Genomic DNA, 21,509 nt, shown 5'->3' with positions numbered 1-21,509 from the left:
TAATGTTGAGATGATGTTGAGTTCTGAGCTGAGTTTTCCTGAGAGAAATTTCTTGATATATGTCCTTACCTTCATGCCATTTTACATACTCGTACATTCCACGTACTGACGTCATTCGACCTGCATCATTTTATGATGCAGATACAGGTGTTAGAGATCTTCAACAGGCGCATCATTGAAGATCATTATTTTTCAGCTATTTGGTGAGTCCTTCTTGTATTCGGAGGAACTCTCTATCCTTTTATTATTTTTGAGTATTATGTTTTTTAAAGGTAGCCATGGACATGTCATTGGCACCATCTAAGAGTATTAGAGGCTTCATAGACAGAGTTTGATGATGTAATCGGAGTAGTTCTCCTTAGAAACTACTTCTTTTAAGAATTATCTATTTTTTCTTTGATGTTGATGATGACAAGCCCACATTAGTATTCTTAAGTCTTCCGCTGATGAAAAAATGAGTAATGAGACCAAGTGGTTCTCTTGGAAGCTAGAGATGGTTTCTGAGTGCCGGCCACGCCTAGGTTACCCACTCGGAGCGTGACAGATAGGCTAAGTAATTAAGTGTTAAATAATAACTACTATAAGTTGTTAGAATAAGAAATGACAATGACTCTAAAATAAAGGCTCTTCTTTAATGGATTACGGTTTTAGTCAGTGGTTTAAGTTGAAATAATTTTATTGTAAACTAAGCTTAAATCATGACGTTGGTAAGCCCTAAAGGGGGTGTTCCCTCCATAGTTAGTGATGAATTAATTGAGTTAAAACCTCGTGATTCCGTTGGTAAGTCCTGTATGGCTGGTTGAATAGCCTAGGAATGTTTCCTGTTGGGTTTTAAATAATTAATTCGCAGTTTACATAAAATACATTTAACTTTATAAAAATACCCGACTAACTAAAATATAATAATAATAATAATAATAATAATAATAATAATAATAATAATTATTATTATTATTATTATTTTCAAAAAGACATTTTAAAAAAATATATAGTTTCAAAAAAGAAAAAAAATGAAAAAATAGAATTCATAATTAAACAGACTTTAGAGCAATTCTTTCAAAACCAAGGACAAGATAAACATATTATTAGCAAAGACAGTTTGAGTCCCAGTACAGATAGACTAGTTTCAAAAACAGATAAAGTTAATAGTCCAAACAGAACTCTTAGTTCAGGAGAAGATGAACACTATGGAGACCATACTTATTATCAAGACGCTCAAGATCCGTATGAAAATGATGATTCGGAAATGAGTTTTGATTCCATAGCTTTACACAATTTAGATACCTAAAGTAGAAAGAAAAACAAACGACAAAGAAAAGAAGATGATAAGACGATAAGAACAAATACGTGGCAACAGTATTATCACATATTATGTAAATAATATTATGAAGTCTGCCATATGGGTATGTCCACATTTGTCCTGTAAAGTGTGCTTACCTTATCACTGCCCTCCAAAGAGGGAAAAATTATTTAAGCATGCGTCTGTCAAGTCTGTCTATCAAAAAGAAAGATATTAATAATGCATGTGATGATGGGGCCCACTGCACACCTGACTTGCATTATTAAAGAATCTTATCTTAGTTTGTCGGCCATTAATACTTGGACCACGTTGCTTGTTTTAAACCATTCGTTTCCTTTCTCTTATGCCTATATAAGAGATAGTTGTGTATGCAAGAAAATTAGAATAGAGAGAACAACAGCTAAGAGAAACCAACCTTCAACCCTCATCAATCCCCGTTTCCTCTATTTTAATCACCCATGTCCAAAACTTAGCTATCTCTGTTATGTAATCAAAGCTTGAATAATAAGAAGTGTGTGTTTATTTTAATTCAAATCTCTTTCAAAGTTCTTCGGGGGTTTCCGAAAGGGAAACCTCTCTTAATTAAATCATGTAAGTCTTTATGATGTTTTATTCCCTACTCCCCCCCCCCCCCCAAAAAAAAAAATATTTTATTATGTATTTTATTACTTTAGTATGTGTAAATTACTATTTTGATATGTAAATTTCTGTATGATTTTAATGTTTTACCCTTAGTATACTTAACCTCTTAACTTCTTAATAACAACGATGGATTAACCTGTAAATTCTTAGAACTCCTAGTCTTGAAAGTCCGCATAATAACCAAATGATGTATTTGTTGTCAGATACATATTCGGGATACGGTTAAAGAAAAAGTTGTTAAGGACATAGGTTAAGAGAGAGAGAGATGAACAGGGTAATATAAAAAAATAGAAAAAATTAGGATTTACATCACAGAGGAAATGATAAAACTGAACGAGAGAGGGAGTTATATAAAGTTGATTTTTAATAACAATTATGTTGTTAATCCTTGTCATTACTCTCTCTCTCATTTAGTCTTATCATGTTTGGCTTCATGTTAACCTATGTTTCTCCCCTTTTAATTTATTATTTAATTTTTAATTTTGTTTTACGCTATTCCTCTCTTTCTCTCTCTACATTCTTAATAACTTCTTTAACCTCACCCCGAATATGAAAACAAAGATGTCCTTTCAATTATGGCGGACTTAAAGCCTTAACATCCTAGAAATTTACAGGTTAATCCATCGTTGTTAATAAGATATTTAGAGGTTAACCATATACTAAGATAATTCATAATACAAACATAATATACAAACAGTTCAAAATATTTTTACATAATATTAAATATTATTTCTGGGGAGAGAATATAGAAAATATAACATATGAGACTTTCGAAAAGCCCGACGGACTCATACAAAGCTGTATTACAGAAAGAGGGAAGGTTTTAGGCGAGGAGTTGTAAAAAACATGGAGGAAGGAAGAGGAGTATGTTGTGGTTTCTTGGTTATCTGCTCGTGTGTTTTTGCGAATGAAGAAATGATCCTTAAATAGATGCCTTATCTTTCTGAGTGTGTGTTCACAGAAAATAAAATTAGTGGCCCTAAATACATATGGCCGATATCTTAAAGATAAGATTCGATTATAATGCAGGCCGGGTGCTCAATGGGCCTCATCTCACATGCATCATTCATTTTTTTATTTTGGTCTGACGCGTGCTTATTAATTTTTTCCTGTCGAGTAGTGATAAAGTAAGCACCCACACGATAAATGTGGGCATACGTACATGGCGCACACTATTATTTACAGCCTCTTTAGTTTTCTTCCGTTTACATATGCTACTTTTTATCTTCTGTCACTTTCTCTCTGCTTCTTTATCTCTTTACTTTGAATTTCGTTCAAATCCTGTTCATCCAAGTGTCTCCTTATACATTGTCCTCAATTATTTCTGATTTTTTCTCATGGTGCTACTATAATATGCATCGCCATGTCATGAAGTATGTGATAAATTTGATGTTCTGCCATACCATCAGCATTCCATTCTGATAAACTTCCTCCATCAGTCGCTGAGGTGAAGGGTATCTTCTTCAAACAGCATATTTGGCATGGAAGGTCTGTAATAGTAATTCCTTTTTAACACTATAACGGTCTTTGCTAACATAATGGATTTGTTCCTTAGAATTGTTAATCACACTAAGCTTACTTCTAGAGGCCTGAGTAAGGTTAAGCTTGGATAATTGGTCATTAATCTTTTCCAAAAGATCCGGGAAATTACTGAATTTTGCAGTAAGCTTGGGAAAATCTTCTCTAGAGAATTCTAGGATTTTAAAGATAGGATTGGTTTCCAATTGGGGATTATATTTTGAGGAGCTCAGTTTATCTCCAATTGAGATAGTTACTTTAGGATTACTTCCTTTAGAATCTTCAATTTGTTTGGAAACAACATAAAGAAGATGGTTTGTATAATTGTTTTGTTCAAGGAGTTTGTTGACATCCGAAATGCTTATCAAACTGGTAACCTTTCTAGTAATGGTTTTTTTTTAAAGGGGTAGCCTTGATAACATCTTCCCTATAAGGGATGCTAATACCACAAAGAGGTGTGGTGGTCTTTTCGACATCCTTGGTATACCATTTGTTTATCAGCAACAACAATAGCTGCAGCAGCAACAACAACATCAACAATAACCACAGCAACATCAGCAATAACAACAACAATAATAATAGCAACAACAAATTTTGGAATTGTCCATTTGTTTAATAAATCAAGGTACATCTACCTCTTCTAATCTAGTACTTTTAGTACTAACTTCTCCCAAATCCATAACAATAGAAATCATATCTATGATTTTTAATTTTTTTCTTAAATCTGTTGTACTAGTTTAATATCTTCTATATTAAAATACTTTTGTCCTTTACTTCCTGTTTTAAAATATAATAGTCCTGCTTATTTTTTTAAGTCTTGAATAAAATTTCTTGCATAATTTATTAATCATAGGAATTTTTGTAAGTCTTTAGTATTATCTAATCTGTCGCATATCCACTTTTTTTAGCTATATGAGGTTGTAGTTTTATTTTTTTCGTCTTCTAATATTATCCCTAAAAAGTTTATATGTGTTTTACATAATTTCATTTTCTTCTTACTTATTATCATCCTATTTTTTACAAATAATTTTAAAATGGTTTGGAGATGTCCTAAATGTTCTGTCATGTCTTTACTAAATAGTAAAATATCATCTATATATAATAAGGGTCAGTTTGGAAAGACACCTTGTAATTGGAATTGGTGTAATTACTAGTGTATTAATTACACAATCTAATAATTACGATAATCTATTTATTTGCCCCAATGTAATTACAGTATAATTACAAGTGTACTATTTGGTTGCACAAGTGTAATTGCAAGGTTATATTAAATTTAAAAAACAAAATTTAATTATCTAAACTTTAAATTCATATTAGACAAATAAAGACTTTTATAAATGATATTAAATTAAATATTTAAGATATAAAGTGTCTTTTTAAAAATGTATTAATTAATTAACATACGTTCTTACTTCTTACTAATATTATTATAAAAATAATTGATTTATATTTTTTAAATTAGTATATTTTTATTAAATTAATCATATAAACTAAAAACACAAGATTTCTTTGATCATCATGAAATGTATGTTTGACAAAAATATTAATATTATAAATATAAGTCATAAAATTATTAATACATTTGACAAAAAGATAATCTATCAAATCTAACTAAAAAATAACTAACTTGCAATGTGAAATATCATTCAATATTAATAAAATAAATGAAACTGAAAATATAACATAAGTTTTAAATGCTAAATAAATTTTTTAGCATAATACTACTCTTATGTCAAATTTCAACATAACGTACATAAATATGATTTAAAAGAAAACAAAAGCGTAAGGCTATAACTTTATTCAATAATAACTTCTACTTTAATTTAAAAATTAGAAAACCAAAAAAATTATACTAATGAAAAAAATAAACATAAAATTAAAAAAAGGGTAATACAAAATATTGCACAGAATCACATGAAGTAAAAGTTGAGAATGAGAATGACATGAAATATAAATAATAAAACTAAAAAATATTTTTTTTTTAAAAAAATATTAGAATAATAAGATTTAAAATAGTAACAAAAATAAATTAAAATAAAAAGATAAAAAATATAAATAAAAGGAAAAACTAAAAAGTAATCAGCATATAATTATACTATGTACAATAGACCCTTGTGGTAGCGGGAGCTTTAGTACACCGGGCTACCCTTTATATAATTATACTATGTAATTACACCAATTCGCAGCCTTCTCCTGAGAATTAGAGAGTGTTATTACCTCCTGTCAATTACACTCAATTACCTGATGACTAAGGGGTGTTCAAAACCGAACCATAACCGATAAGCCAACCGCAAAATTGGCTTATTGGTATTGGATTATCAAATAAAACATTGGGTAACGGATTAAAATTTTATAATTAACGGTTTATTGGTGTGGGACAGATTGTTAAATTTTCTTATCGGATAAATTGTTAACCCATTAAGAATTACCATATACTTACACTTCTTTTTCAGTCTTTAGCCAATTGACACGAGTTTTTTACTCTGGTTGTGTGCAATTCTGTAAAAATATGAGTCACCAAGTTAAAGCCAACGTATTCTTGACTTTTGCTTGTATGGTATACCATCTCTTCAATCAGCTCCACTCTTTCAATGTCAACTTAAGTTCTTTCTCATTGTCAAATAGTTTACGAACTTCTTATAGGTTATCCGATACACCGTTCGATAATTGGTAATCCGTTATCGAATCAATCGATATCTTATAGGTTGGCTAGCGAACTAGTAAATTTAAAAAGCGATATCCGATAGGTTAAACCGTTAAGTGAAATTATCCGGCCAATCCGCCCGATAAGCAGCCCTACTGCTGACCATGTAATTACATGGCCAACCAAATATGTCAGACAGTGTAATTACACCAAATTCAATTACTAGAGTGGCTTTCCAAACAGGTCCTAAGACAAATTTTTTAGAGTCTCCAAATATTGTATCCATTTTTTTCTGTAATATTCGTGGAGCTGTTTTTAATATTCTATACACAATCTAATTTATCTTTTAGAATATTATCAGAATGTATTATAGATAGACCTCATAAATGATTAGTAGACAATTTATTGATAGCATATAATAAAAAAGATAATAAATATTTTATAGCAGCATTAAATGTATTATGTCAATACTTTACAGATAAAGTAGAGAAAATAAATTTAAATACTATGTAGTTATACACGAAAAAAACTAATGATATTTTTCAGACATGGATAAAGGTATTAGACTCTATAAAAGGAATGCAAAAACCACTTTTAAAAGGTTTTAATGAAGCTTTAGACAAAGCCAAAATTGAAGTCATACTCCAAGAAAACACCAGATTAATGGCGCAGGTAAGGCACTAAAAGGCAAAGTCACATCCCTACACACGAATGATAGTCAGAAGACTGTAGAATCGAGTTGTTTATCTCTAGAAAAAATGGATGAGAAACAAAATGCAAAGAAATTCACTATATCGAATGTAGATACAGCTAGTTTAGGTCAAACGGTAATCGGTAAAGACAAACAAAATTTGTTTATGGTTGTCACTTTGCCAAAAAGTGAAGATGAAGATTCTTCATCCAGACGAAGACTACCAAGAACATTAACTCTAGGAGAAGTACTAAAAAAGAAAAACATACTCTCCAAAAAGAAAAACAAATAACAAAATAGAAGGTATAATTAAATAAACTTTAGAAAATTTCTTTAAGGACAAAGAACATGATAAACAAATAATTAGCAAGAACAATCCCAATCCAGACAAATTTAATCACAATCCAAATCCGGAAAGATCCAAAACCCAAAGCTCAAGAGAAGATCAAGATGGTGCAAATTCATATTCTCCAGATGTTCAAGACCCAAATAAAGATAATGATTTCGGAATGAGTTTTGACTCAATTGCACTACATAATTTTGATACATAAACCGTGCATAAAAGTACAAGAGAAAGACGGACTAGGCCGCAGACAAAATACTGTAGCAACATGGGAAAAATCCAGAAATAATTGAGAACACTGTATAAGGAGACACTTGGATCAATAAGATTTGGACGAAATTCAAAGCAAAGAGACAAGAAGAAGACAGAAAGTGACAAAAGATAAAAAGTAGCATATGTGAATGGACGAAAACTAAAGAGGCTGTAAATAACAGAGTATGTCATATGAGTATGAGTATGTTCACATTTATCGTGTGAGTGATTACTTTATTACTATTTGACGGGAAAAACTAACAAGCACACATCATTCCAAAATAAAAAAAAAAATAATGCATGTCACGATAGAGTTCAATGAGCACCTGATCTGTATTATAATTGAATTTTATCTACCAGATGTATTTAGGGCCACTACTTTTATTTTCTTTGAAAACAAACTCGAGAAGATAAGGCATCTATATAAGGATCCTTTCTTCATTCGTAAAAACACACGAGCAGAGAACCAAGAAACCACAGCATATTCCTCTTTTCTTTTCCCCATGTTTTTTACAATTCTTCTCCTAAAATCTACCCTCTTTGTGTAATCCAGCTTTATATAATAACAAGTGTGATTATTAAAAGTTCAAGTTTGTAAGAGTCTGTTGGGGTTCCCAAAATGAAAATCTCTCTTAGTCAGAATCATGTAAGTCTCATATGTTATATTTTCTATATTCTCTCCCCAAAAATAATGTTTAATATTATGTAAATATACTTTGAACTGTTTGTATATTATGTTTGTATTATGAATTGTTATTAGTATATGGTTAAACTCTTAATCTCTTATTAACAATGATGAATTAAGCAGTTAATTCCTACGATGTTAAAGCTTTAAGTATGCATAATTGAAAGAACATCTTTGTTGTCATATCCGGGGTGAGGTTAAAGAAAAAATTATTAAGAATACAATTTAGGATATATATATATATATCTTACTGTTTCACTAAACAGCAAAATCAACTTTTCCATCTCCAGAAAAAATGGATGAGAAGGTGTGCATTCCCCAATGAATTCAACAAAATCCATTGTATCAGAGCTAGTCCTGCTCAAATGGTAACCGATAAAGACAAATCAAATCCGTTTACGCTTGTCACTTTGCCAAAAAGTGAAAATGAAGGTTCATCTAGAAGAAGACTACCCAGAACACTAACACAAGGAGAATTGTTAAAAAAATGACAAAATAGAAGGCATAACTAAACATACTTTAGAAAATTTCTTCAAGAATAAAGAACATGATAAACATATGATTGGCAATATCAATCCCAGTCCAGAAAAATTGAATCCAAGTCTAAAAAGAACTAGTCCAAGTCCAAAAAGATCTTACCGTACAAGGAAAGATCATAATGAAGATGGTGAAAAATTCAAATTATCAAGATGCTTAAGACCCATACAAAGATGATTCAGGAATGAGTTTCGACTCAATTGCATTACACAATCGTGATACATAAACATTGCTAAAGAACGACAAAAACAGACTAGTCAGTTGACAGAAGACTGTATATACATGTGAACAATCGGAAATAATTGAATATAATGTATGTGATGAGAAGAAAAGTAAAAGGATATACTTGGACGAAAGAAATCTAAAGACACATAAAGTAAAGAGATAAGAATAAGAGAGAAAGTTACATACGTGAACGAACAAAAATTAAAGATGTTGTTAAGTTCATGCAAATAGTATAGTTAGAGTGTTCCATATGGGTATGCCCACTTATGTTTTGTGAGTACTCACTTTATCACTATCCTAAGGAGAAAACTAATAAGCACGCGTCTGTAAAAGATAAAGAAACGAATAATGCATGTAACGATGGGCCCAATGAGCACTCGACCTGCAATCAAGAGCATGATAAGGCATCTATATAAGGATCCTTTCTTCATTCATGAAGGATGGAGAAATGAAGTGATATATTTGAATTGATTGACATTGTTGACTCGTTGTGAAAAAACACTATAATATTCTTGATATGAATTGTGCATGGTATTGGACTTCATCATATTCTCATTTATTGCACGAGTATTTTCATATGCATTGGATTTGAATCTTATTATTGAAGTCCAAAATGATGATTATGTCGATGAAAAATGATTCCGTTTAAAATATAATGAAAGAGAAAATCAAAAAGGATTCGAGGGACGTGACACATGTCGTGGTTGTTACTTTATGATATTCGAGAGACGTGTCACAAGTTGTGGTTGTTACTTTATGATATTTGAGGAACGTGCCACACACTGTGGTTGTTACTTTATGATATTCGAGGGACGTGCCACATGACGTGGTTGATAATAATAATCAAAGGTCGTGCCACACACCGTGGTGGATGCATGGACATACTGTCACGATCCAAAATGGGCGTGAGTGGCACCCACACTTAACCTCCTAGGTGGGAGAACCAACGATACAAACCCCAACTAATAAATATAACAATAACGCGGAAGCTCAATTAAATACATTTTCTCAAAACTTGAAAGTCATCACATGAAGGACATCTAAATTCTAAAACTAAGTCTGGAAATATCACACACCAGAATAAACAAATAACAAAATGTGTTCGAAAACTAAAGACACCATGCCATAACTGAGAGAATTCATCACGAGCTAGAAGGATAGCTCACCCTGAAATCTTCTAAATTAGAGACTGACTAGAGCTGAGGTCGAGTCAAAGCCGATGGAAAACTCGCTGCACTCCACAAAATAAAACAAAGAAAGATACACGTAGGGGTCAGTACCGGGCAACATGTACTGAGTAGGTATCATCGGCCGACTCAAAATAGGAATCAATATGCAATAAGTAATAGCGGGAAATCAACCGTAGCGCTTAACAGGTGGCAACCAAAAGATCAAGATCAAGTGACAACACAATGAATAATTTCATAACCAATCAACAATGTTAAGATCACAAATGAGGACTCAAGCCTCCATATCACACTCTTTTGGAAAATGAGTTATTGGAGATTGGGTAGTATTACGTCATTTTAATTGGTTTTCCTTTAATATTATCGTGGCGGAACGTGACACCCGATCCAAATATACCGTGTCGGAATGTGACATCCAATCTAAATATATCGTGTCGGAATGTGACACCCGATCCAAATATATCGTGTCGGAACGTGACACCCGATCCAAATATAATTAATTTATCATTCTTCATGATTACATTCCACTTCATTAACCATATTTCATCAAGCCTTCTTTATTCAAGGCACCATTTTTGATAGGAAAAGTTCAAGATTATGGATTTCACGGTCTCGGGATTTCAGACCAATCACAGCAACATATCAACCATCCAAACCACAACAATTAAATGCATAGTAAACTCCACACGTTACTCAATGAATATCAATCACTATTAAAAGTTTATTTATGATATAGAATAAAACCATAACCTACCTCCACCGAAGAACCAAAGTCAAGCAAGCTAATTCACCGGTGATTTCCCTTTCTTCGATGCCTCAGATTGTTTTCAATCTATCAAATATATTATATTTATAAGTAAACTAGTCCGTAGACACCAATATTATTCATATGTTTAACCTAGACCCAACAACTCACTCAATTCTATAATCAATTTCCCTAAAACTCAAGCCTAGAGTTTCAGTTTCTCAAGTATTAAAAAAATTTAATGGTATTCATAAAATAAAATACACCTAATATTTAATTACCTATTTTAATATACTAAAAACTTAATTTTATAGAGTACCCATAACAAAACAAGAAAAGAAGAACGTCAAATTATCCTCAAGTTACAAGACAGTAACTTGAACTAGACAAAAGCCATTAACTATCCATCATAATAACTATTTTATCATTTGTTAATAACTTTCTCACTATTGCCAATGATTTGCTCTCAATCCTGAGCCTCAATTTCCAACCAAGCATCAATTTGCAGTGCTTTATTTTACAATTCTAAAAGTTATACTAATTGTTAATTACGTATAGAAAGACTTGAAAGGTTCCACCCAATTATATAATATTCATATATGGGTTATCTAATCTAGCCCTCAATTTACACATATTTAGAATGAGCTTTACCTGGCACTCGTCAATTTCTTGGTTTTCTCTCCTTCGACGCACGTAAGCTGTTTTCTCTCTTTTCTTTTTAAAATAATTATGTACTAGAATTAATAAACCCTATCCTTTTCCTTTAATAATTGGTATATAATGTTAAATAAATTATTAACTTAGCCCACTAATTAAATTAGTTATTTAAATTTACCCCTCAACTAAATAATTATAATTATGGGAAAGTCCAAAATACCCAATTAAAAATTTACGGGATGAGTCTTTTATAAAATAAAAAGTCCTAATACTCAAAACGACCTAACGGGTCGTTACACATACATCATTTCATTGTGCACTCATTGAATTGCATTGCATCTGTTTGATTATCAAAGAATTTGCCTATACTATGTGTAATTGTGACTGATATACATGAGATATTGTTGATATCTATCTGGCCTATCTGAATTGTGGAGATACACTTTGACTTACGTGCTACATGAGTCATATATTGCTAGGTTGGGCTATCTGCTTGCAGGTTGTAGTTAAGGAGGGTCGTATGGCATGTTAAGGGTACTTATTTCTATTTAGCTTTATATGTGTTTAGTGTCTTGCTTGCTAAGAATCGCGTTGTTTGGTACTCGTTCTTTGCTATCTATACTTGTGTAGGTTTCGAGCTCGGACAGTTATACAACTTTCTCTTCTTCATCCGAGGCTATTGGAGGATACTTGTGAGGTTATTGTCGACGCTAGCAATCTATCTTGTCTATTTTTATTATGCTTTGTTCTATTTGAGAAACAAAGACATCGAGACTTGTAATTATCTTTCATTTTCGTTCTGCTATAGACTTGCACATGTGACAATTAGTCTTTGAGGTAGTATAGTTGACTTAGAGCCAGTTTAGATTAGCTTATTTTAAGTGCTTTAAAGCTAAAATAGCTTTAAAGCACTTTTGGAGTGTTTGGGTAATTAAAGATACTTATAAGCACTTAGTTTTAAACTAAAATGCTAAAATTAAGCCAAAAGTTATAAGATAAAATTTTTAATTTATGGCTTTTGACTTATAAGTTAAAAATGAAAAGTCAATCCAAACAGACTCTAAGACTTTCGCTTTTCGTATCTTTATCTATTGAAATTGCTTCCGCATCATATTTTCTGTATTTCGCTGGATTTAACTGACTTATCCAGTAAGAAATGATAAGTGTTATCTTGCCCGGATTTAAATTGTGACTTAAGGTATCGACCTTTCCTATTTTGAGTGTGACAACTTAAAACCAATGCAAATGCAATGATATGCTCTTTATCATTTTTTTAAAATTTTAAAATATCGTCATTATTAATATCTCATGCATATGTTTCAACAATTTTAAATGCAGATAGACAAGAAAAATCTTCGACCTTCAGTTTTTTTTCTTTAACAACACTGATGTGGATATGAGTCCACGAAGGAGGAAATTTTTCAACCAATCATGAAGAGACTAGTAAATTTTTAAGTCTTGAAATAAAATATGTTATATAAAAGTTTTGAAATAAAATATGTTATATAATTGACGCACCCAAAAAAAATTGGAGCAGCATTTTATTTAAAATTTGATCAAAAATTTATCAACAGATTAAATGAATCATAAGATAAGGATAATAGTACCTTGTTGGATATTATATCCAAAAATTTAATATAAATTTGAAAGAGATTATACTTAATTTTGAATAAAATTAAGTCGTTTTTAACTGACATCGAAAAAAACACTTATTATTTAAAAGGGAAAAGAGCCAGAAATGCTTTTATTGTTATTTAATGGGTTAAAAAGCCTTTATTGTTACAAAATGGATCAAAAATATCTTTTTCCGAATAAATATATTTTTTTAAAAAAAAATCTTATTCTTTATAAAAATATTACTTTTAAGGAACTTCATTTTTGTTTTCTTTCTATTTAAATCATTTTAAGTAATTAAAAATATAGAAAATTATTTTATTCTTCGTAGTTTCATTTTATCAATTAAAAGAAAATAATTTCATCTACTATAAATTGTAACGGATAATATATGTCAATGTATAAGATCATAATAAATTCATCCATTAATTTTTATTCAAATATCAATAAAAAATAACTATAATAAACACAGAAATATTTTTAATCTTTAAATTTTTTTTTATTGAAGTAGAATAAACATAGGCTAATAAAAGAAATATTATTAGGAAAAATATATGTTAAAAAAGAAAATAAATAATATATTTATTTGATAAAAGACATTTTTTGACCTATTAAATAACAAGAAAAACATTTCTGGACTAAAGTATGGACGGCAAAAGCATGTTTGGACCAAAGTATAAACTGACGGCATTTTTGTTAATTTCAAATAGTTTAAGAACATTTTTGACTTTTTTCCCTATTTAAAATATTGATCAATGCTAATAGAAAATACCACACATCATTAATACAAACTATTAAAAATTTTAAAAAAGAATTAAAAATATCACTCATTTATCTTTTAAAATTTTGAAGAAGCAATTTTTAGTCCAAAGGATCTAACACTTTATTCATATTGTCTAAATGGCACCATAAAAATAGTTTTATATCGATCCCTAAAGTCAATTTGTCTTTGTAAAAAAATTATAGTTTAGATCAAATTGAGAAATTGTGGTTGTGTAAAGTCGTTCGATCTTTTTCTTTGAAACAGAATGCATAATCCAGCGAACGACAAATGTAAAGATTAATAATTAATGACTAAACGAAAGATTCCTCATTCAATAACTTTTATTGACACAAAAGGACAACTCCAAAAAAATAATTTATTTATTTAGAAGATATCATTGATTTTTTCTTGGCAATGGATTTTTAGTTCGTAATTCAGTTGGATAGGATAAATTTTTCTGAGAATAGTTTTTACATCAAAGTTGGATTTCTAAGGAAGACTAATCATATGTTTTTTTTTTTTTAATTTCTTAAGTTTGTGGATAAATTTGCATAGTTGTAACGCTTTGAAATTCTTAATCTTATCTGACCTCTTTTTATGCTTTTATTGAGCCGAGGGTCTTTCGGAAACAACCGTCCTACCTTGGTAGGAATAAAATCTACATACACTTTACCCTCTCCAGACCCCATATTGTGGGATTTCACTAGATTGTTGTTGTTGTTGCTGCTGCTCTGTAGTAGTTGTAACCTATGAAATACTACTTCTTCTTTGAAAAAAATGATCTGAGTCCTCCTGTTTTATGGTAGACAAGACTTTTTTTATTAAAGGTTTGTCGAAAGGAAGAAAAATATTGTTACTCAATTTTAATGCATTGATGATGACCATGAATGAGATGAGTTCTTCTATGAAAAGAGTGTCTAATATTACAGAATTAGTAATACCATTTACTAGTACGAATGGATTGGAAGTTGATAAAGTAGAATTTTTTATGAAAGTTTGTACTTCGACATCAGAGAGTTTGTAACGAATTCATAGTCTAGTGTCATTAGGAGCTCTAAGGGATTTTTTAGTTTTCTCAAAATATTTAGTGGAGATGAGTCCTTTTTGTGTGCAATTGAGGTCGGTATATATATATCAAATAAGATAATAACATCTAGGATGAATGATTTGTTGACCCATTAGGATTATCCTAGTATGCCATAGTTGTTGGTAAAATATGAATAGCCCAACTTATTTTTTTTGATTTATAAGCTGTTTTCAACTTATAAGTTGTTTAAAATAAGTACATCCAAATAAACTTAATTATTTATTGGGGCTTATTTTAAGCACAAAAGACTTTAAGTTGGTCAGTCAAACACTCAAAAAAAATTGAAAATATCTTATAAATAACTTATAAGTCAATCCAAGCGGGCTCTTAATCTGCACATTTTAGTTAATTAGCAACCTTTAAGACTAAATAATTGTTGAAACATAATTTATTCCTAATATTGAATAATTATAGCTAATCTTAATTTTCTGTGGCATGCGATTTCAAACTTAAAATTTAATTATATATATAGTGATCACTAATTCTTTTTTGGTATGAGTTTTAGGCGTGATCAGTTGACAACTCCTTAAATTTTAATATCTCATATGATATTGTAATATTTACAATTTATTATATATAAATTTATAGAATGGTTCAATTTGTATTAAATTCAAGATATATTAATCCAAATAAATATTTTGGATTAATAAAATTGGGTCAATTATTTAAGTCCAATAAATGTGGATTTAATTAAAAATTTAAATCCATTGATTTGGGCTATAAAGATGACCCCACTTTGTTAAGTCCAATATCATCTCATCCTAGAGGCCCATTTTCATTCACATGTCAAAGTTATGTGGCAATCCAAATCAAATTAAATAAGCCACTAGAATTATGCCATTGCCAAAGTTAGGTGGCAATTCAAGTCAAATTAAATAAGCCACTAAAATTATGCCGCATGTCAAAATTAGGTGTCAATTCAAGTCAAATTAAATAAGCCACTAAAATCATGTCACATGTCAAAGTTATGTGGCAATCTAAGTCAAATTAAATGAGCCACTAGAATAATGTCACATGTCAAAGTTATGTGGCAATCTAAGTCAAATTAAATGAGCCACTAGAATAATGTCACGTGTCTATGTGACATATTCTGACCAATCAAATTAAAACTCTTCAACAAAGAAATCTGATTGGTCAGTTCAAACCAACCAATTATAAATCACACCCTCATACCACTTCCTACAACTATAAATATGGGTCATCATTATTCTGAAAGGGGGACTTTTGAAGAACAAGAAGCAAGAAGAGAGCTCGTGGATCAAAGGCTGCAAATTCTCTACAAAGTTACAAAGTTCAAGTAATCAAATTCAAGTTCAAGTTCCAGATCAAGAACCAAGGCAAATATCAAGAAGTTCAAGATCCAATTACTTGTTCATATTTGTTATTCGTCATAACCATACAAGTGTTCGTGACGAATAATTCAAATCCAAATTTGAAGACAAAGATTCAAGATCAAGCTATTCAAGCCCTTGACTCTAAATCAAATTCAAGTTCAACATATTTCTTATTATTTGAAGAATCAGAGGATTATCATAGAGATTGTAATACGTATTACATTTTGAAATCAAATATTACACTTTGTTACTCCAATTTTTCGGTCTTGATTATTTATTTTTCTCGGCTCGAAAATTTTGTTACAGATATATTTAAAATCATAAAATTAAAATATATTTTGATTATATATATATGTCCTCATTTAGTTTAACACTATATTTTTTTATTATTATTTTTTAAAATTTTATGTTAAATTAAATAGAGAAAAAAATAAATTAAAATGGATGCTTTTTTATAATATTATGTGGATAACTTTTCTCCACGTGTATATTCTATCCATTTGATTCGAGACATACTCGAGAACATTGCAATTGATACACGCAGCCGTTCAACAGATACAGATATCATTTCTGCCTCGCCTTATTGGTCCTCACAGTTTCCCAAATTGTTTTTCTTATCCTACCTTCGCTTTACATTATTTTATTGAGATAAGGCATAGAAATTGCTTAAATAATGATAAAATTATTCACTATACATCTAAATTATGAGAGTTTTATGTTCCTGTTGAACTTATTATTTTCGTATTATATACCGCTTTAATTTGTTTTTTCATATTAATTATTCCTTCACTAATTACCTAATTTAAATAATAAAAAAAATTACAACACAACATATACAAACATGTGCTTATTCTATATATTTTTTTAAAAAAAGAAAGGACACCAACATGAGTTGTGGTGTAGTGATATGACTGCTTCATTCTTAACTAGAGGTCTCGGATTCGAGCCCTGAGAATGAAAAAAATATTGTTGGGAGCGCCACCCCGAATGGCCCTGCTGTGTGGATTTAATCGGAGCTCAACGGGATTCAGACACCGGATGGAAAATCAACAACGGGGGTGGGGGGCGGGGGATTATATATTTTTTCATTTGATTTTTTCAAATCCAAACGATCAAATTCTCCATCCTCCTTTCACTGTTACAATCTTCATCTCTTATTTTAATTATTATTTTTTTTTGAATCACTTGATGAGGATTTGATCGATATTATAATATATATTTTATTAGATAATTAGTGAAAAGCGTAAATAATATGAAAAAATAAGTTTGACGGGTAAATAATATTAAGAAAAAAAAAGTTGAAGGAAATAAATAATAGGAAAAAAATAAATTCAAGAGAGTCATGTACATAATTTAGATTTTAGAGGTACAATTGATAATTTCACCACTATTTAGGAGTATCTCGATATCTTATCCCTTATTTATTTTACTCTTCATTTTAATTTTATGGCTTAATCTAATTACACATGAACTTCAAGAAAAAGAAAAAAAATAGGACTTTGTAATTTTAAATATATCATGAGATTTCTATAATTATAAAAACATTTAAATTATTTTAAATATAAAAATACAATTCTTTGTAAAATAGAGTAATACGAATATAATGTCATATAAAATGAACGTTTTTGGCCTTACTTACGAGGGTCACTCCTTGCTTCTATTTATGTAACATAATTTAAATCAATGTAAAAAATTTAAAAATGAAGTTATTTAAAATTTATAGATTTAAAATATACATTTGTATGATGATAAAAGATTTCATTAGGAGCCAAATAAGCGTAAAGTTAATTAGTTTCTGAATTTAGAAGGGTATATTCTTCTTAGAAATTAGAATATACTAAAAAGAAAACTGCACTATCACATAAACGGTAATGAATGTTTAATATCATTAATTATAAGAGTACTTCCCTAAATATTTTTAACACAGTTTTTTTTTCCTTATTTCAACACAAATTTAATTGTTCACTTTATTTCATGTTATGTGACATTTTTTTAGTCAATCACAACAAAGAATTGTAATATGTTTTTATATTTATTATTTTTATTATTTCAATTTATGTGACACATTTTTTTAATTGGTCCAAAATAATATCGCCCTTGTATAATCAGAAACAATTACATTTTAAGATTTATTTTAAATCACGAATTTTAAAAGTCTTTTTTAAAAAAAAATGATATCAATTTAAATGATATCACATAAATTAAAATAAAAGGAGTAACATTTTAACTTCAAAATCTAATTTAATCCTTAATGAAATAATTTCTAGTTATAAAAATTTCTCTAACTTGTGTCAAAAATACAAGTTTTAAGTTTTTCAAAAAAAAAATTATATTCAATCAAACACATTCACATATTTTAGAACTAAAGGATAATATTTAGGAGCGAATATTTTTTCCTTATTATAAATAGGTCATGAGTTCAAACTTTAAAAATAATCTCTGGCGAAAATGTAAAGTAAAGCTCCGTGCAATAAGCCCTTATAGTCAAGACTTTTTTTTTTTATGAAAAGAAAAATCTGCAGTTGCTACCCTTTTGGGTGCGCACAGAATAAAATTTTCGCTCGTATGCAATAAATCGCAAACCACACAAAAAAATAATCTACACTAGACAAATCTTATGCGATAAACTCGAATCAAAAGACAAACTCTTTGTTTTTATTGACAAGAAAATTCAAACTTGAAACCTCCAATAAAAATTCCAAATCTAAATCACCGGCCACCCTCAAGGTTCTTGTAGTCGGTTTTTTTCCCAAATCCTACGCATTCACGCGCCTGGTAAATTATCTTAATGCAATGCCAAACCGCTAGGTCTTCTTATGTGTCAACTCTCAAGTAGTGCACATACAGTCTATATAAACTTTGTTGTCCCCCTATAACCTTTCCATTGTTTATACTTGTTCTTCTAGACTTCTCGTGAAGAACTTCTTCCTTTTTCCTATTTCTTGTGACTCTTTTTGTGTATACTTTTATCAGCACACAAAAAGAGTCTTTATCTGTTGTACTCCTTGTAATATTGAGCTCCATTTTGAAACAGAGAGAAGAAAATTAATGCCCATGGCTCTACCGAGACATGTTGTAGTGTTACTTCTTTTGGCTTGTTTGTTTACATCTTCATATTCTTACCAATTCACAGTTGGTGGCAAAGATGGTTGGGTCCCTAACCCTTCTGTAAGTTACAACACTTGGTCTCAACATATGAGATTCCAAATCAATGACTCTGTTTGTAAGTCCTTTCATCCCTCACAATTTATGGCAGCTTATTCGAACCCTCTAAAAATACTGTCACATCTCCACATATGTATAGCTTTGTTGGAGGATTTGACGGATACTCAACAATATTTTCGAAGAGTTTGAGTAATATAGTTTTATATAAGTAATTATTCTACGTGTTACACTATTTGATAGTATTTTTGTGTGTAATTTTTAGTGTTCAAGTATAAGCAAGGAGCAGATTCTGTGTTGGAGGTGAGCAAGGATGATTATGAAAAGTGCAACACAGGCAATCCAATCAAGAAGATGGAGGATGGAAACTCCATTTCCACGTTGGATCGTTCTGGTCCTTTCTACTTCATAAGTGGCAACAAAGATAACTGTGACAAAGGCCAAAAGTTGCAAATCGTTGTAATCTCTGTTAGGAACCAAGGTAAACCACCTAAAACTCCGGCACCAGTGGCTGCTCCGCCTAGTACACCTACTACACCATCACCCACGGGCTCACCACCATCTCCTCCTTCCGGAGGTAAACGGATTCAGAATTTAAATTTTTTTGGTTCAATTTATTTTTTTGATTTTTACTTGGTTTATAGTATGATTTGATTCAATTGAACTTACTGTTAATTACTTACATGATTAATGCAGGCTCCTCTCCGGCAGCTTCTCCGCCTAAAGGATCGTCGACACCTGGTACTCCATCGGCACCTTCCGCCAACTCTCCGGCAGCTGCTCCGCCTACAGGATCATCCACACCCGGTGCATCATCACCTAATGGGGCACCAATATCTACTCCAACAGGTAACTTATAAATGAATTTAGAATATTTCAATTTGATAGATTCAATGTTAAATTTTCGCATTGCACTTTTGAAATAATGAATTCAAAGTTGAAATTCAAGTAAATCATATACTTTCTCTCTGTTCAGGTAAATCACCAGTATCATCACCTACACCTGCTGGTTCAACCGCATCTCCTCCATCTCCTCCGACCATGACTCCGGCAATTTCCCCGGTTGCAAATGGACCGTCAACTAATACTCCAGGTTCTTCTTCACCGGCGGCAGGCGGACCAGCTGGAAGTATGTCACCGGCAGGAGGACCATCTGCAGGTGCATTAGCGCCAGCAGGCGGACCTTCGGCAGGTGCATTAGCACCGGCAGGAGGACCATCTGCAGGTTCATTAGCACCAGCAGGCGGACCTTCGGCAGGTGCATTAGCACCGGCAGGAGGACCAGCGCCGGGAGGTGCTGCTTTGGGTCCCGGCGGCAATACTCCGGCGGACATTAATTCGCCAGCTGGATCACCAGGAAACCCCAAATCTTTTGCAGTAAAGGCATTTACTCCATCAGTTGTCCTTGTGTCAGCCGTTTCACTCGTTTTGACTCTGGCTTTTGGAGAATTTACTATTTTACCTTAGTGTAAAATAATAATAATAAGTAGAATTAATTACTCGATATTATATTTAATTTGTGTTTCTGCTTTTTCTGTATTTTATTTTAATTTTCTTGAATAATCCGGAGATTATTGGAGTGTTTAGATATACACGGGATGTATTTAATTGTTTTTTTTCTTTTTAATTTTTGTGGGTACTTAAAATTTGAATTTATGTGAGTATTTATCAGTTTAATTCTAGTTGTTTCTTTTTCTTGTTTGTGATATTGTTTTTCTAAGAACATTTTTAGAGAAAGTTTTTAATGTCTTAGCTATTCATAACTTTCTTCTTCCTCTCCTTGATCTTTAAATTCATCATCAAAAGCTTATGTTGGATCAAAAAAATTTAAGTTGAGATAATTAAGGAGCAAAATGTCTATTTGAGTCTTGGCCATCAAACTACAAAAGGTAACTAAGCGTTTCTAACATTGTCATAACCCCTTAGAGATGGTCCTATAGCCATTAAAATCTCCTCCAACGAATTGAAAGAAGCAAAAAGAAAACGAATTAAAATAAAAGTTGATAATAGCAATTTAAAAAAAAAAATCAATTAAGATAAAAGGGAGTGGAGGGGGGAATGTCATTTTTCTCAAAGTTGAGGAGAAAGGTTTTAGTTAAATAATTTTCATCTAAGAAAATTAA

At 30.8% G+C, this 21,509-nt stretch overlaps 1 protein-coding gene and 1 long non-coding RNA gene across 2 annotated transcripts; both read left to right on the top strand.

The window, feature by feature from the left end:
* The first annotated feature begins 4,957 nt into the window (after positions 1 to 4,957).
* On the top strand, positions 4,958 to 12,640 carry LOC129871734 (uncharacterized). Its single transcript, XR_008762305.1, has 2 exons — positions 4,958 to 8,036; positions 12,057 to 12,640. It is a non-coding gene; the product is annotated as an uncharacterized LOC129871734 (long non-coding RNA).
* A 6,468-nt stretch (positions 12,641 to 19,108) lies between these two features.
* Positions 19,109 to 21,068, top strand: LOC129871185 (early nodulin-like protein 2). The gene is made up of 4 exons (XM_055946065.1): positions 19,109 to 19,447; positions 19,652 to 19,963; positions 20,083 to 20,235; positions 20,363 to 21,068. Exons 1-4 carry the CDS (start codon positions 19,273 to 19,275, stop codon positions 20,851 to 20,853), a joined length of 1,131 nt encoding a protein of 376 aa, XP_055802040.1. The 5' UTR covers positions 19,109 to 19,272; the 3' UTR covers positions 20,854 to 21,068.
* The last annotated feature ends 441 nt before the right edge of the window (positions 21,069 to 21,509 follow it).

Source organism: Solanum dulcamara, chromosome 10 (genome assembly GCF_947179165.1).
Source record: "Solanum dulcamara chromosome 10, daSolDulc1.2, whole genome shotgun sequence".
In the NCBI taxonomy this organism is placed as follows: domain Eukaryota; kingdom Viridiplantae; phylum Streptophyta; class Magnoliopsida; order Solanales; family Solanaceae; genus Solanum; species Solanum dulcamara.
The sequence above is the reverse complement of the archived record's forward strand: the minus strand, read 5'-3'. Positions and strand labels throughout refer to the sequence as shown.